The 12770-nt window shown below is 43.7% G+C and overlaps 1 protein-coding gene and 1 long non-coding RNA gene across 2 annotated transcripts in view; one reads left to right on the top strand and one right to left on the bottom strand.

Annotated features, from left to right (window-relative positions):
• Nucleotides 1–7214, bottom strand: part of Tmed10 (transmembrane p24 trafficking protein 10) — a 36685-nt gene extending 29471 nt beyond the window's left edge. The window contains exon 1 of the mRNA XM_027418548.2: nt 6936–7214. Within this exon, the coding sequence (XP_027274349.1) occupies nt 6936–7160 (225 nt within the window). The 5' untranslated portion in view covers nt 7161–7214. The remainder of the gene's footprint in view (nt 1–6935) is intronic.
• Nucleotides 7215–7321: 107 nt separating this feature from the next.
• Nucleotides 7322–12770, top strand: part of LOC103163968 — a 51231-nt gene continuing 45782 nt past the window's right edge. The window contains exon 1 of the long non-coding RNA XR_004770024.1: nt 7322–7443. This is a non-coding gene — a long non-coding RNA (uncharacterized LOC103163968). The remainder of the gene's footprint in view (nt 7444–12770) is intronic.

Genomic DNA, 12770 nt, shown 5'->3' with positions numbered 1-12770 from the left:
TCTTGATTAATGATTGATGCAGGAGAGCCTAGCTCACTGGGGGCAGTACCACCCCTGGGCAGGTGGTCCTGAATAACAGAAGAAAACATTGAGCATGCCAGTAAGCCCCATTCCACCATGCCTGATTCCGTTTCTGCCTCCAGGTTTATACCCTGACTTCCTAGACTACAAGTTGTAAGATCAAGTTGTTTTTGGTCATGGTGTTCTATCACAGCAATAAAAACTCTAACCAACACAGATGTGGTTTTTAATCTGATAAAGAGTAAACTACAGGAATAATCCAACAGGAAGTCAGGTCTGCTGCTCCTGCCTGTAATCCCAACACTTGGAAGGCAGAGGAAGGATCAATTTTGAGATCAGTCTCAGACTAGAGTATCAAGGCTTCTAGGTAAGACTATCTCAAACAAACTAGTTCCAGTCTGGGAAAAGAATGACATTTCCAAAAGGCCACAGCAGGCAAGATGGCCAGTATGGATGCCCGATGACTGCCTGATTACCTGAATCCAGTCCTGGAATCCACACCGTAAAAACAGAAAACCAACTCCTGCAGGTTGCCCTCTACTTCCACATGCTCACATGGGATTCTTACACGTGTACACACACACACACACCATAGTTATCCTCAGCTACACAGCAAGTTTGAGTCTGGCTTACCTTAGGGCAGGGGTTAGGTAAAGTGAGTATTCTAGAAGCTCTGAGGTCAACTTCCTGAATAAAGAATATGCAAACCACAAGTTGCCACTGTATCTCAAAAACAAAAAACATGAACAGAATTTGATCTTTCTTCTACTTTTTTGTAAAATTTATTTTTATTTTTAATTACATGTGGAGGTGCAGAAGGCCCTGGAGCTGGATTTATAGGTGGTTGTAAGCCACCCAGTGGGGAGCAAGTGACCAAACTCAAGTTTTCTGCAAGAATAGTACCTGCAGCCAAGCTTAATCCCAGCACTCTGAAGGCAGAGGCAGGTGTATCTCTGTGAGTTCGAGGACAGCCAGGTTTACAGAGTGAGTTCCAGAACAGCAAAAGCTATTCAGAGAAACCCTGTCTCAAAAAAAAATCAAGATAATAATAGTAATAATAAAAGAATACCTGCTAATTCAAACCCACTTAGCCATCTCTCTAGCCCCTCCCCTGACTCCCAGTCAACAGCAAATACAAAGTCTATCAACTGTATTTCTGGAAGTCAGAATAACACACAGATTATACTGAGAACAAAGCCAAGGAGCAAACAGCATTCAACACTAAATTCCTCCAAATTTTCCACCCAATTCACTAATGACACAGCACAATAAGCCCATGGTGTTTAAGGTAAAATATGATCAGAGAAGGGGGTTCCTGTACAACTGTTGAGAATCAGAAATGGAAAACTTCCAAGCACTGGTGGGCTAGCAGGCGATGCTCTCTCCCTGCTTCTATCAGCATTTGCTACATTAACACAGGAACAGTCACATTAGACTGAGGGGGTGGACACGGGAAGAAGAGGAAAGAGGAAGGGATGAATGAGAATGGAAGACCACTTGCTGCCCTAACAACACTACTGCGGGGGTGAAGCCAGATCAAATGTTTTTTTTCATACTGTTCCAGAGTTATTTACGGTAAAAACCTCCATCGTGACCCTTTTAGGCACAAACAAGGCCTTGTTCTTTTTTAACAACTAGTCTCTTGATTTCCCACACATTATGGTGAACAATGAAGTTGGGGCGCAGGATAAAGCAGATGACATCAACCTCACTCAAGTCTGAGGCTTATTTGGGGGCCCAAATTCTGGTCTGGGGCCAGCTGGATGATTTCACAGAGAGCCCTACTGTCTACACTGCCAGGCTGATATGAATATGGAGGCGGTGGCTTAGCATCATCCAGTCAGTAACTGAGAAATGGAAGTCATTGCACCCCTCCAGGTCATCTTTACAATCTGTTTCTAAAACCTGGACAGTCTTCAGAAGTTATCACTGATTTCAAAATCTAAGCAGTCCCCCTTTCTAAAGTTCAGAAGACGCAAAGCTATATAGACAACTGATCACCGAATAAAGAGTTCAGTGAAGAAACACTATCCTTTAACTTTTATGAAGAAGGAAATACCAGGCCATGGCTTAAGTAAAAGCTAGAAGATTTGTATATAATACAAGAAGAAACTTGACTGTAATGCAATCAAATGGCCTTCTGAAACAAACCATCTAGTTAATGGCCTGGTCTTAATCCACTGATAACAGTAACATTAAATATCAATTTTAAAGAGCCATGTTTTTATGCAAAGAAAAAGGTAAGCCCAAGTAAAGAGTCAATTTCCATGGTAGTTACTGATAAAGAGAAGCTTCTTTGAGAAATAAGCAACAAGTATGCCATTGTTTTCCTCTACAATACAAATGTTCTCAGTATAGACACCAGAAATATAATCATTACCTGAAAAACCTGGAAACTGTATTACAAATGCTATCTCATCACTGTTCAGCCTGTGTGTTCACGTCTGCAGTTCCTACACTTAGGACCATCAGTTCCTACAACAGGTTTTATTAGGACCTGAAGTAACAAGGCAATCTCTATATAGACTATGGATGGCGAGGGGACACTCCTAGCAAAGACTTTATAGTCTATTACTAAGGACAGACGCCTCAGCCTCATTTTGTGCAATGAGTGGGGAAGAGAGTGATAAGGTAGGCAACTGGAAATTTTCAACACAAAGTGTGTCTGAAACAGCAGTCTTTGCATGAGAATCACACACACACACACCACACACCCATGACTAGCTGCCCAGAGGATTTCCCTGACCACTTAAATAGTCCTTGCCCACCAATCACTTCCTCCCTTATTGTTTGACTTTTAAGAATATTTTTCACTACCAGAAATCAGGTTTTTTCCATCTTCTTTTATGTTTTATCTTTGTTGTTCCTCATTACAATTCATGGACTTTAACTCATAGACCATTAACATTCAAAAATATTAAAGAAATATTTTTGGATTAATAGAGGAATCACAAACAGAATGCTAGAACCCTCCATTAAAACATCCCATATCATCAGGTAGGGGCTGGGGGGATGGATAAGACATTATGGAGATCAAAAAGTACCACATTACACCAAGAAGGCTATCCTGTCAAGCAGTGTATAATGAAAGCACATAGGAGGTGCCCCAAAGCTGAGAAATGGACCAACTTACAACAACATTATATTTAAAGATCTGAAAGACTCAGTATGGCTAAAGTAAAGGTGAGAGAGTGAAGTGAAAGGGAGGGATCACAGATGAGGAAGTGAGGTAACCACTTATCTGTTCACTCATTTCTTTTGTTAATTCTACCATGTGCTAGGCGTTATACTGGACACAGCAATGCAATGGGATACACACACTACTCAAAGAACTTACCGCTTATCTTAAGAGACGGGTAAACACAAGAAAAACACAGATCTATAACATAGGCACTAGGTACATTCACTGGACATTAAAATGTTCTCAGCAGGATGAATCCTTAAGGTTCATCCAAGCATAGGCTGGTCTGGTGGCACAGGCCTACTAATACTTGGGAGGTTGAGGCAGGAGGTTTGCAAGTCAAAGGCCTAAAAGGTAACTTATGAGAACTGGGGGACACAACTCAATGGCAAAATGCTCGTCTACCAGATTCAACCCTCAGCTCTACCTCCTATCCCACTCCAAAAAGGGATGGGGATGGAGATGCAGAGTGCTTGCCTTGCATGTACGATGAGGCCCTGGGTCTATCCCTAGCACCACATAAAACAGTCACAGTGGCACAGAGCTACAAAGTTTGCAGCAATTTGGGATAGATAAGACCCTATTTCAAAACAAACAAAAACAAGCACTGTATATTCACCACGATCCTTCAGGGCAATCACCACATACCACATGTAGTGGTCCAACTGTACTACACAAAGTCCTCATTTCTCCTACCTCCACTCAAACTGTACCTGAGCCAATTGAAGGGTATGTGACGACCTAAGAGAGGTCACCCACAGGCTAATCAAAGACCGGTACTGTGGCCTGACATGCCAGCAGGAGCTTTGTGCTTGGGAGGTGTGCTTTTGAAGCTGAGATGACAACACACTGTAGGGATCCTTGAGGCAGTATTTGAGCAGGAAGAGTCACAACTTTAAGAAGTACAACTAAGTGAATAGATACTATAGTTGCAAGCTAACAAGGAGCTTATAAGTAAAAATGAAACACATATATTACATAGAAATAAATGTTTAAAAAATTCAGCACACTGAGAATCGCTAATTAAAAAGTTACAACTTTAATCCCACCACTAGGAAGGCAGAGACAGGTGGATCTCTGTGAGCTTGAGGCCACTCTGATCTACAGCATGAGTACCAGGAGAGCCAGGCTACAAAGAGAAACCCTGTCTCGAACCACCCCACCCCAAGAATGAAGTCTTCATTTGTTCTGTTTACATGAATTATCAGTTTTAGGGTAATCAAATGGTCTTTTAAAAAAAATCGCAGAAAAACATCTGAATAAATGCAAACAGAGCAGCATGTTGTCTTACTACTGTATTGGTAGCCATACCACAAATAAAAATCTTTTCTCAATTTCAAAATAAACACCCAATTAAGAAGCAATGTTTTTGTAGATTGGTGCCACATGTCTTACAATACCAGCACTCAGGAAACTGAGGCCAGCTTGGGCTACAAAGACTGTCTTAAAAAAAAAAAAAAAAAAAAAAAAAAAATCCCAGCACTCAGGAGGCAGAGGCAGAGGCAGAGGCAGAGACAGGCAGATCTCTCTGAGTGTGAGGCCAGCCTAGTTCTACACATCAAGTTCCAGGACAGCCAGGGCTACAGAATGAGACTTTGCTATAACAAACAAACAAACAAATAAATATCTGCTTCTGGCTTGAAAACCCCCTGCCTTCCTCTTCTCTGATTCCACTCTACATAGTAAACCACTGGGTTAGGTTAGTGTGGTCTCTCTAGCCATGAAATTTATGGGGTTGTGTTACTGTAGCAGCAGGACCCTAAAACACGTTTGAATTTAGGAATCTATAATGGCCCCCAACCCCACAGCACCATCCATGAGGTAAGTAAACTTTTTCAGCACTGGGTCAAACCCAGTGTCTGGAACATGAAGCAAGTGCTCTACCACGAAGCTACATCCCAGTCCCATACAGCACCAGCTTAAGTACCCACGCCAAAAACATAAAACTGAATCTGATTCCATATTTATACCTCACTCCTTTTCCAATGAATATGGTGGTAAAGCGGGGTCGGGGAGAGATAAGCTGCCAGAATTGGGTGCTGGGAACCTAACTGAGGTCCTCTACAAGTATAATATTTGTTCTTAACTGCTAAGCTATCTCTCTGGCCCCAACAAATAAATTTTAAATAGGTCTTTTTCAAACAAATGGGGAATTTTGTTGTAATTTATTGTGTGTGTGTGCATGAGGATAAAGGGTTCCAGGCCAACCTGGGCTTCCAGTGAGGCATAAAACCAAAAAAGAGGGGTGGGTGTACTGGTCACTCCAAATTCACTTTCTCCACCACTGCCAGTGATACTCCTTTTATCGTCATTGCTTCCTGGTTTTCTTTTCTTCTTTAATACCTGGATCAATTCATTCCTGTGTATTATCTACTTGGCATTTGGGTTTAGGATTCTAGAAGTCCAATTAAGATGGCCAGTAGCAAGGACACAGCAGACAAAGTGAGAGTAACTGAGTGTTGGTGAAGTACTAGTGAGTAGAAGCACAAACTGGTCAACAGCCTTCAATCCATCCTTAGGTGCTCATTACTCTATACCACAGTTCCTATTTCACTGAACGCTAATTTCACTCAACGAACTAGAAGCAAGGCAATACATGAATACAACCAAGAAAACAAGTCCTGCCCTTAGGAAACTACTACTAGCCTAATATGGGACCCAGGATGGGTTCCCAGCATCCATATGGTGGCTCACAACCATATCTAACTCCAGGTCTAGGAAATCTGGTGGCCCTCCATTGGCCCTAGGCACCCACGTGGTACACACAGATACATGCAGGCAAAACACTCACATGTATAAAATAAAAATAAATAAATAAAACTTAAGCTGTTTCTTCTATTTAAGAATGTGAAATCTTCATTCTGTTGTAAAGAAACAAAAAAATAACCAGTGTTTATTGTGAATGAATACACATTGTGTTGATTACTCAGAACACAATCAACTCCTGACTATTAACAATTCAAAAATCTGGCCAAGCAAAACTCCACAGAAAACTGGGACCAAATGGCATTATGTAAAGTAGTTGTCACCATCCAAGGGTCAAGGCTGTAGCTAAGAGAAGGCACTAGAGACTAACCGTCTAGTGACCAAAAATGGACTCTAATAAATCCCAGAAATCACAAACTAAAAGCAAAAGGAAGATTGAGGCACTTTTCTGTCAATCTACTTAGTGGGTTCAGTTCCACCTGGAACCCTGATTCCTTCTACCGGAGTCTCAACGGTACCCATCTGTCCCATAGGGTAGTGTCTGAACTAAAGGTACAACCTGTAAGAGGCACAGGAAGTGACACGGCAGATGCTTAACAAATAAGAAACTTTATTAGTCACAGTCAATCTTAATTGTCTCCATTATCTTGTAGGTGTTGGGGCGTCTTATGATGTCAATCCGCACGGATCCTCTAAAGATATCTCAGGAAAATCACGTTATTGCTCAAGATTCCCGAGCCCTCACAGACACTGGATCCTGACGACAGCCGAAATAGTGCCAGCTCTCTAGAGTCTCGGTGCGCCAACGCCTCACAACCCTTCCAAGGGCCCGGACTTTTGGCGCGCGGCCCCGCCCCGCGAACCCCAACGCGCGGGGTGAAGGGGCGGTGCGCCCCGCACGTCCTGAGCGCCGGGGAGGGGGGCAGGTCAAGCCCGGGCCTCCCTCCCTCGCCCGCCCGCCGGCCTGCCCGACCCCGGCCTCCGCCGGCCGTCTCGCCGGCCGCCCCCGCGCCGCCCCGGGCCGCACCTTGAGATGGGTGCGCAGGCCGCCTGCGCCCCCGGACTGGTCGGTGATCTCGTACGCGCCCGTCACCAGCAGGTCCTTGTGGATCTCCTCGCGGAGGCACTTGCGAGAGTTCACGGGCAGATGGAAGGAGATGGCGAGCACCGAGCTGGGGCCGAGCAGGAACAGAAAGAGCAACGCACACGGGCGAGGGCCAGGCCAACATAGTGGGCCAGACAAACCAGACATGGTGCCGGAGCCGCGTTCACCACCCGGGGCCTCCAGCGCGCCGGAACCGGGAGGACCCACGTGACTCGCCTCTGACCCAGCGAGGCCGTCGGCGCCATTTTGGAGACTGGCTAGTAGAGAAAGAAAAATGTCTAACAGATAATTTAAAAAAAAAAATCGAGGGAAGATACCGTAGTATGTCAAAACCACGGGCTTAAGGGGCTGAAGAAGAGTTGCCAGATACTGTTTCGAACAGGCTTTATTTATTTTTTTATTGGCGTGAAAGACCGCCGAGTGAGCCATAGTAAGTATGGGCAGCCCTGGAAGTACTTCTAGTTGAACCTGCCGGAAGTGGTTCATGCGCGTTTTAAAGTCGGTGACACCATAGCAACCAGGCCCCAATAAGGAAAAGCCACAAAGTCTTACCTTGGGCCCGCCCACTGACTGCTTAGACTGGGGCTAAAGTCACAGAATGAGATTAGTGTCCTAAAGCTTACTCTGGCAGCGGTTGGGACGGTGAAGCACTGAAGAGGAAAAATGCAAAGGGAAGTTTTAATGGCTTTCAGTGAGTGTGGGCCACTAACTCAGAGGAGGATGTGTAGAGGCCAACAGGTGGATGTGAATTGACAGGTATCCAGTTAACGCCTCTGAACCTGGTATTCAGTCTGGTCTAACTTTGATGTTCGCAGTGTTATTTATTATAGAATCATCAGTAGTCTTCTGTGATAAGCTATACTCTAACCAAACATTTACACTCATGTTTTGGTCCAGTCAGAGATGAGCATAAAATATTTACCAGATGAGCTTTGTCAAGGGAGGAAACTGCATGTTTCCAAAGTGTGTTCTATACATCCCAGTGACTCATTCGTAGTGAGCTGATTCACATAGGAATCGTTCATTGATTTGTTACCTACTGTCTGCTAGACACCACACTATGCGTGTGTAATGTGTTTATTGGTGTACATCCTCATATACTCAATAGACCTAGCCATCTTATTTTAAACCAGTGATAAAGCAATCAAACTAAGTGATCTTTAACAAAATAGTTACTAAATGCTATTATTAGTCAATTTAAAAAATATTTAGTGCCACCGGGCGGTGGTGGCACACGCCTTTAATCCCAGCACTCGGGAGGCAGAGGCAGGCAGATCTCTGTGAGTTCGAGGCCAGCCTGGTCTACAGAGCGAGTGCCAGGACAGGCTCCAAAGCTACACAGAGAAACCGTGTCTCGAAAAACAAAAAACAAACAAACAAAAAGTTTAGCATCTTTATGTTACAACCAAGTATTTAGAGATGAAAAATATACCAAGAGCCCACACTCAGTACCTGTAATCCCAGAGTTTGGGAGGCTGAGGAAGGAGGATGGCCTTGATATTGAGGCCAGTTTGGACTATACAGTGAGTTGAAGCCAGCCTGGGGTACATGTCTCAAAAAACATACTTCAACACCTAAGAATAAACAGTAGCCTGTTTGTGTGTAACCATTATCCACTTTAATTCATGTTTCTTGAACTTTAGCAAAAATAGCCAGAAGATGAACTGTCTGCCCTTAGTGATTTCAATGGTTGATTTTTTTTTTTTTTAATAGCTCCTTTTTGTCTACCAAATCTTTTCCTGGAACAGAAGTCCGAAAACAAAACAAGCACAAATATAGTAGAGTTGTTAAGCATTTTAAGATCTGGCAAATGCCATATAATATTTTATGTGGCATCCACTTAGGAACATTTGGTTTGATTGTTTTATTCCTGATCTCAGATAAGATTGACAGTCTACTGAGCACATCCTGATAATTTGCATAGGCCTTTCCCCTGCCGACGCAGGGGAATGAACACGAATGTTGTTCTGATTCATTGCCCTCTCAAGTCCTACGGGTCTTCTGACCACCAGCACGAGATTTGCAACCTGTAAAGTACCTGTGCGTATGTTTTCTTTACATTTTCATCTTTTACACAATAGGCTGCATATTTTTAAATACCTTCACTTTTTTTTTTCTTTTGAGACAGCATCTTTTGATCCAGGCTGGCCTGGAACTTGCAGTGGTTCTGCTATCTCTGCCTCCTATGTGCAGGCATTCACCATCAGAACACAGCCTATTTTCACTTATCTTAGTGATCTCATCTGATATTTTCAAAAACCCTGTAAAATAATTTAGGCAGAGGTTTTCAGTTTTTAGATAAGAAACTGAGGATATGAGATGATAACAAACTTGGGTAGTATTTTAAAAAGTGCTGGTGACACTTAGCTTGGAGAACTGTAATGCCTTATTCAAGGAAGCTGTGGAGTCATATAGTGGGGTTGTATGGTAAGGAAGAGAACTACAGCTCAACTCCTAAGGAAATATTTGGAGTAAGGGGAATTTCTGGTCAAACTGACTTAGCAGCATTCTTGCTATAATTGAACAATGCCTGGGCATAAAATTCCAAAAAGATGTAGTTGAGAAATAATTGAGAATAGCCTGAATTTAGAGTCTGTCAGTATTCAGAATCCCAGGGGCCAGTGAGAGAGCCAAGGGTAAAGCTGCACTGTTGCCAAGCTTGAAAACTTGAGTAGGATTCCTGGGACCTGCGTGGTAGAAAGAGAAAACCAATCCTCGAAAGTTGTTCCTTGACTTCCACCCTTCCACACAGATAGATAAATAAGTAAATGTGAAACAGCAACACAACCCCACAGCTCAAAAGGGATGAAGGGCCAGGGGTGAACGTGAGCACCTTTAATCTCAGCACTTCCAAAGGCAGGCAGATCTCTCTCTATGGGTTCAAGGTCAGCCTGGTCTGCATGTTGCATTCCAGGACAGTCAGATTGTCACATGAAAACCCTGTGTCAGGAAAAAAAAAATCAAAGGTCAGAGCCTTCCTCAGGAAAACACTGTATTATTTTGCAAATGGAGAAATTGAGGCTGAGAAGTTGGATTACTTCCTGTATCACACACAGCTCTTGAATCTTTTCTTGTCCTGCGTTCTCACTCATTCCCAGCCCCCAACGCTTTGTCTCTGCCTATCATCTATTTCCCCTATTAGCTCTCCGAGTTAGAACCGCCTCCATTTTATTTATTGTATTTTCTTGTCGCCTAACTAGCACAGTATCTTTTTGTAAGGGCAAGGATTTTTGTTTAGTTTGTTCATTGCTTTCTCTTCTTAACCCAATATACTGCTTGCCACTCAGGCACAATCAATGAAGGCAGTGGCTCCTGCAGAAGGCCTAACAGCAAGGCCTCTCCTTTGTTTTTAGCTACTTAACATACATTTATTGACTATATGATGTATCTAAACTGTAATCCTGACTTCAGTTTTACCACCGTTATGTAAATCCCTTTGCTTTTGTTTCTTTGGGACAGGGTCTCCATGTATAGCCCAGAGGGTAGACTCTCAATCCTGCTTCAGCTTCCTGAATGGCAGACTCGCAGGCACATTGTACCATACCTGGCTATGTTTTTCTTATTAGAAAATGAGTCCACAGAAGGACACAGAATAACAAGTGACAAAATCTTGCCTCTGTGCTATGGAGCTGGAGGGTAGGAGACAGCTCTAGGGAACCAAAACTTATAAACTCTGCACCTGTACTGGAGAGGGTACCATCTGATCTGCATGAGGGAAAGGCCTCATTTGGAACTGGTGATGGACTAGAAAGTGCGCCACAGAGTAAAAGCTGCTATCTGCCTAGCAGTCCTGGGCTATCATGTCTGTCGTCCTGAAGCATACCAAGCCACATAACCTAAAATTCCTTAGCCACAAAAGTCTTTGGGGGTTAAGAACATCCTGTCTATTCCTAAGCCATAGGTTTCTGAACTTTTCTTTTATATAAGGGGCATGCTTAAAACACACCTCACTCACTCAGTGAGTCAGCCTTGGGGGCTGGGTAGTGGTGTCAAATGCCTTTACTCCTACCACTTGGGAGGCAGAGGCAGGTGGAGCTCTGTGACTTTGAGGCCAGCCTAGTCTACATGATTAAGTTCCAGGCCAAACAGGATTATATTGGGGGGAGGTGGCATTTGTAACAAATTTTCTGGGTGATTCTGTAGTTGGGAAGCACTTTGGGCCTCTCAGGCTACCCACTTTAACCAGCTAACATTTCAGTGTGGCCTGAGTTTTGTGGGCACCAACCTGTAAGGATCCTTGGCTCCCACATCCCTTCCCGTCCGTGTGTAAAGTCCTGCATGCAATGTGTATTTACATAGCTGACACAGCTAGTCTCTATGAAGATAAAAATATCCTTTGGAAAGCAGTTTGACAGTACTTGCCGAGTGTCCTATTCTCCGGCATGGAGACTAATCCCGAGAATCCCATCAATGGGGTCTTGTAAGTGATGGAGCTCTCCAGATCTGGCCCTGGAACACTTGCGCTGCTCTCTGGTGATGTCATCCAATCCCATGACTCTAAATGCATTTGCAGACCGATAACTTCCAGACATGGATCTCTAGCTCTGACCTCTGCCCTAAGCTGCAGAGTCTACATCCAGTGCCTGTCTCAAGAACTCCACTTAGATGAGTAACTCTAGATTTCCTTCCCCTCTCCTTTGCCTCTCAAATCTGCTTCCTCCTCATCTCCCCTGTAAATAGCACCACCTTCTACCCAGTGCCTGAAACTATCTCTGCTTCCTCTTCCATTCTCTCTTCACACAGGCAGTTCATCAGCAAATCCTATCAGTTCTGTGTCCTAAATAGATAACAATCAGTTTCTCCTCTCTAAGCCAGAGGCTGCAAACTACTGCTCAGATAAGCAGATCAAATCAGGCATGGGACCTTCTGTTTCTGTATTGCCTAAGAGCTAAGAATGTGGGTTTTTTTTTTCTTTCATTCTTTTACATTTTTTAGAGGGTTGTTAATAAAGAAGGAGGAAGAACAGAATGTGTGGCAGAGAACTGTGACCCACAAACCCTGAGATAGTAACTATCAGATCTTTATGAAAAGTATTTTGCTTTTCACACCCAGCAGCTCCCTCCTTACTGTTTTCTCCTTCCCTTCTTATCGACCTGTAACCACATTCGTTGCTATACACAAAGGGATTTTTTTTTGAAGTTTTGTTTATTGTGTGTGATTTGCCTGCCTGCTTGTATGTATGTCTATGTACCACGTGTGTCCCTGGTGCCTTTGGAGGACAGAAGAGGGCATCAGATCTCCTGAAACTGGAGTTACAGATAGTTGCGAGCCACTTTGAGGGTTCTGGATTTCAAACCAGAGCCTTCTACGAGAGCAAACAGTGCTCTAAACTGCTGAGCCATCTCCAGCCCCCAAAGTGACTAAAAAAAAAAAAAGGTAAACCAGGCAAACTAGAATAAAACCTAAGCAGCTTATCACACAGCCACACAGCTCGCAAGGCTATTGCAACCTCTCTCTTTGGCCTTCCCAGTGATGACTTCCTCCTCATCCCTCTTGGACACCTTTTTATAGCCATCCAGCCTTGCTAACAGCTTATGATCCAACATGCAGGTCTCCTTAGGTCTTGTAGACTCTGGACTCTGCAGTCTATTCATTATTTAGTCCCAGTTCCTACCTACACCACCTCCCAGAGAGCTAACCTGTACATGTAACCACCCTCAGCTTACTTCCCAGCATGCTATCTTGTTTCATTGCCTGCACAGCAGTCGTCACTACCTTGTATATTTCTCTTCGTGTGTATTCACTGGAGTCTAAACT

The sequence above is a fragment of the Cricetulus griseus genome, chromosome 5 (assembly GCF_003668045.3).
Source record: "Cricetulus griseus strain 17A/GY chromosome 5, alternate assembly CriGri-PICRH-1.0, whole genome shotgun sequence".
In the NCBI taxonomy this organism is placed as follows: Eukaryota; Metazoa; Chordata; class Mammalia; order Rodentia; family Cricetidae; genus Cricetulus; species Cricetulus griseus.
The sequence above is the reverse complement of the archived record's forward strand: the minus strand, read 5'-3'. Positions and strand labels throughout refer to the sequence as shown.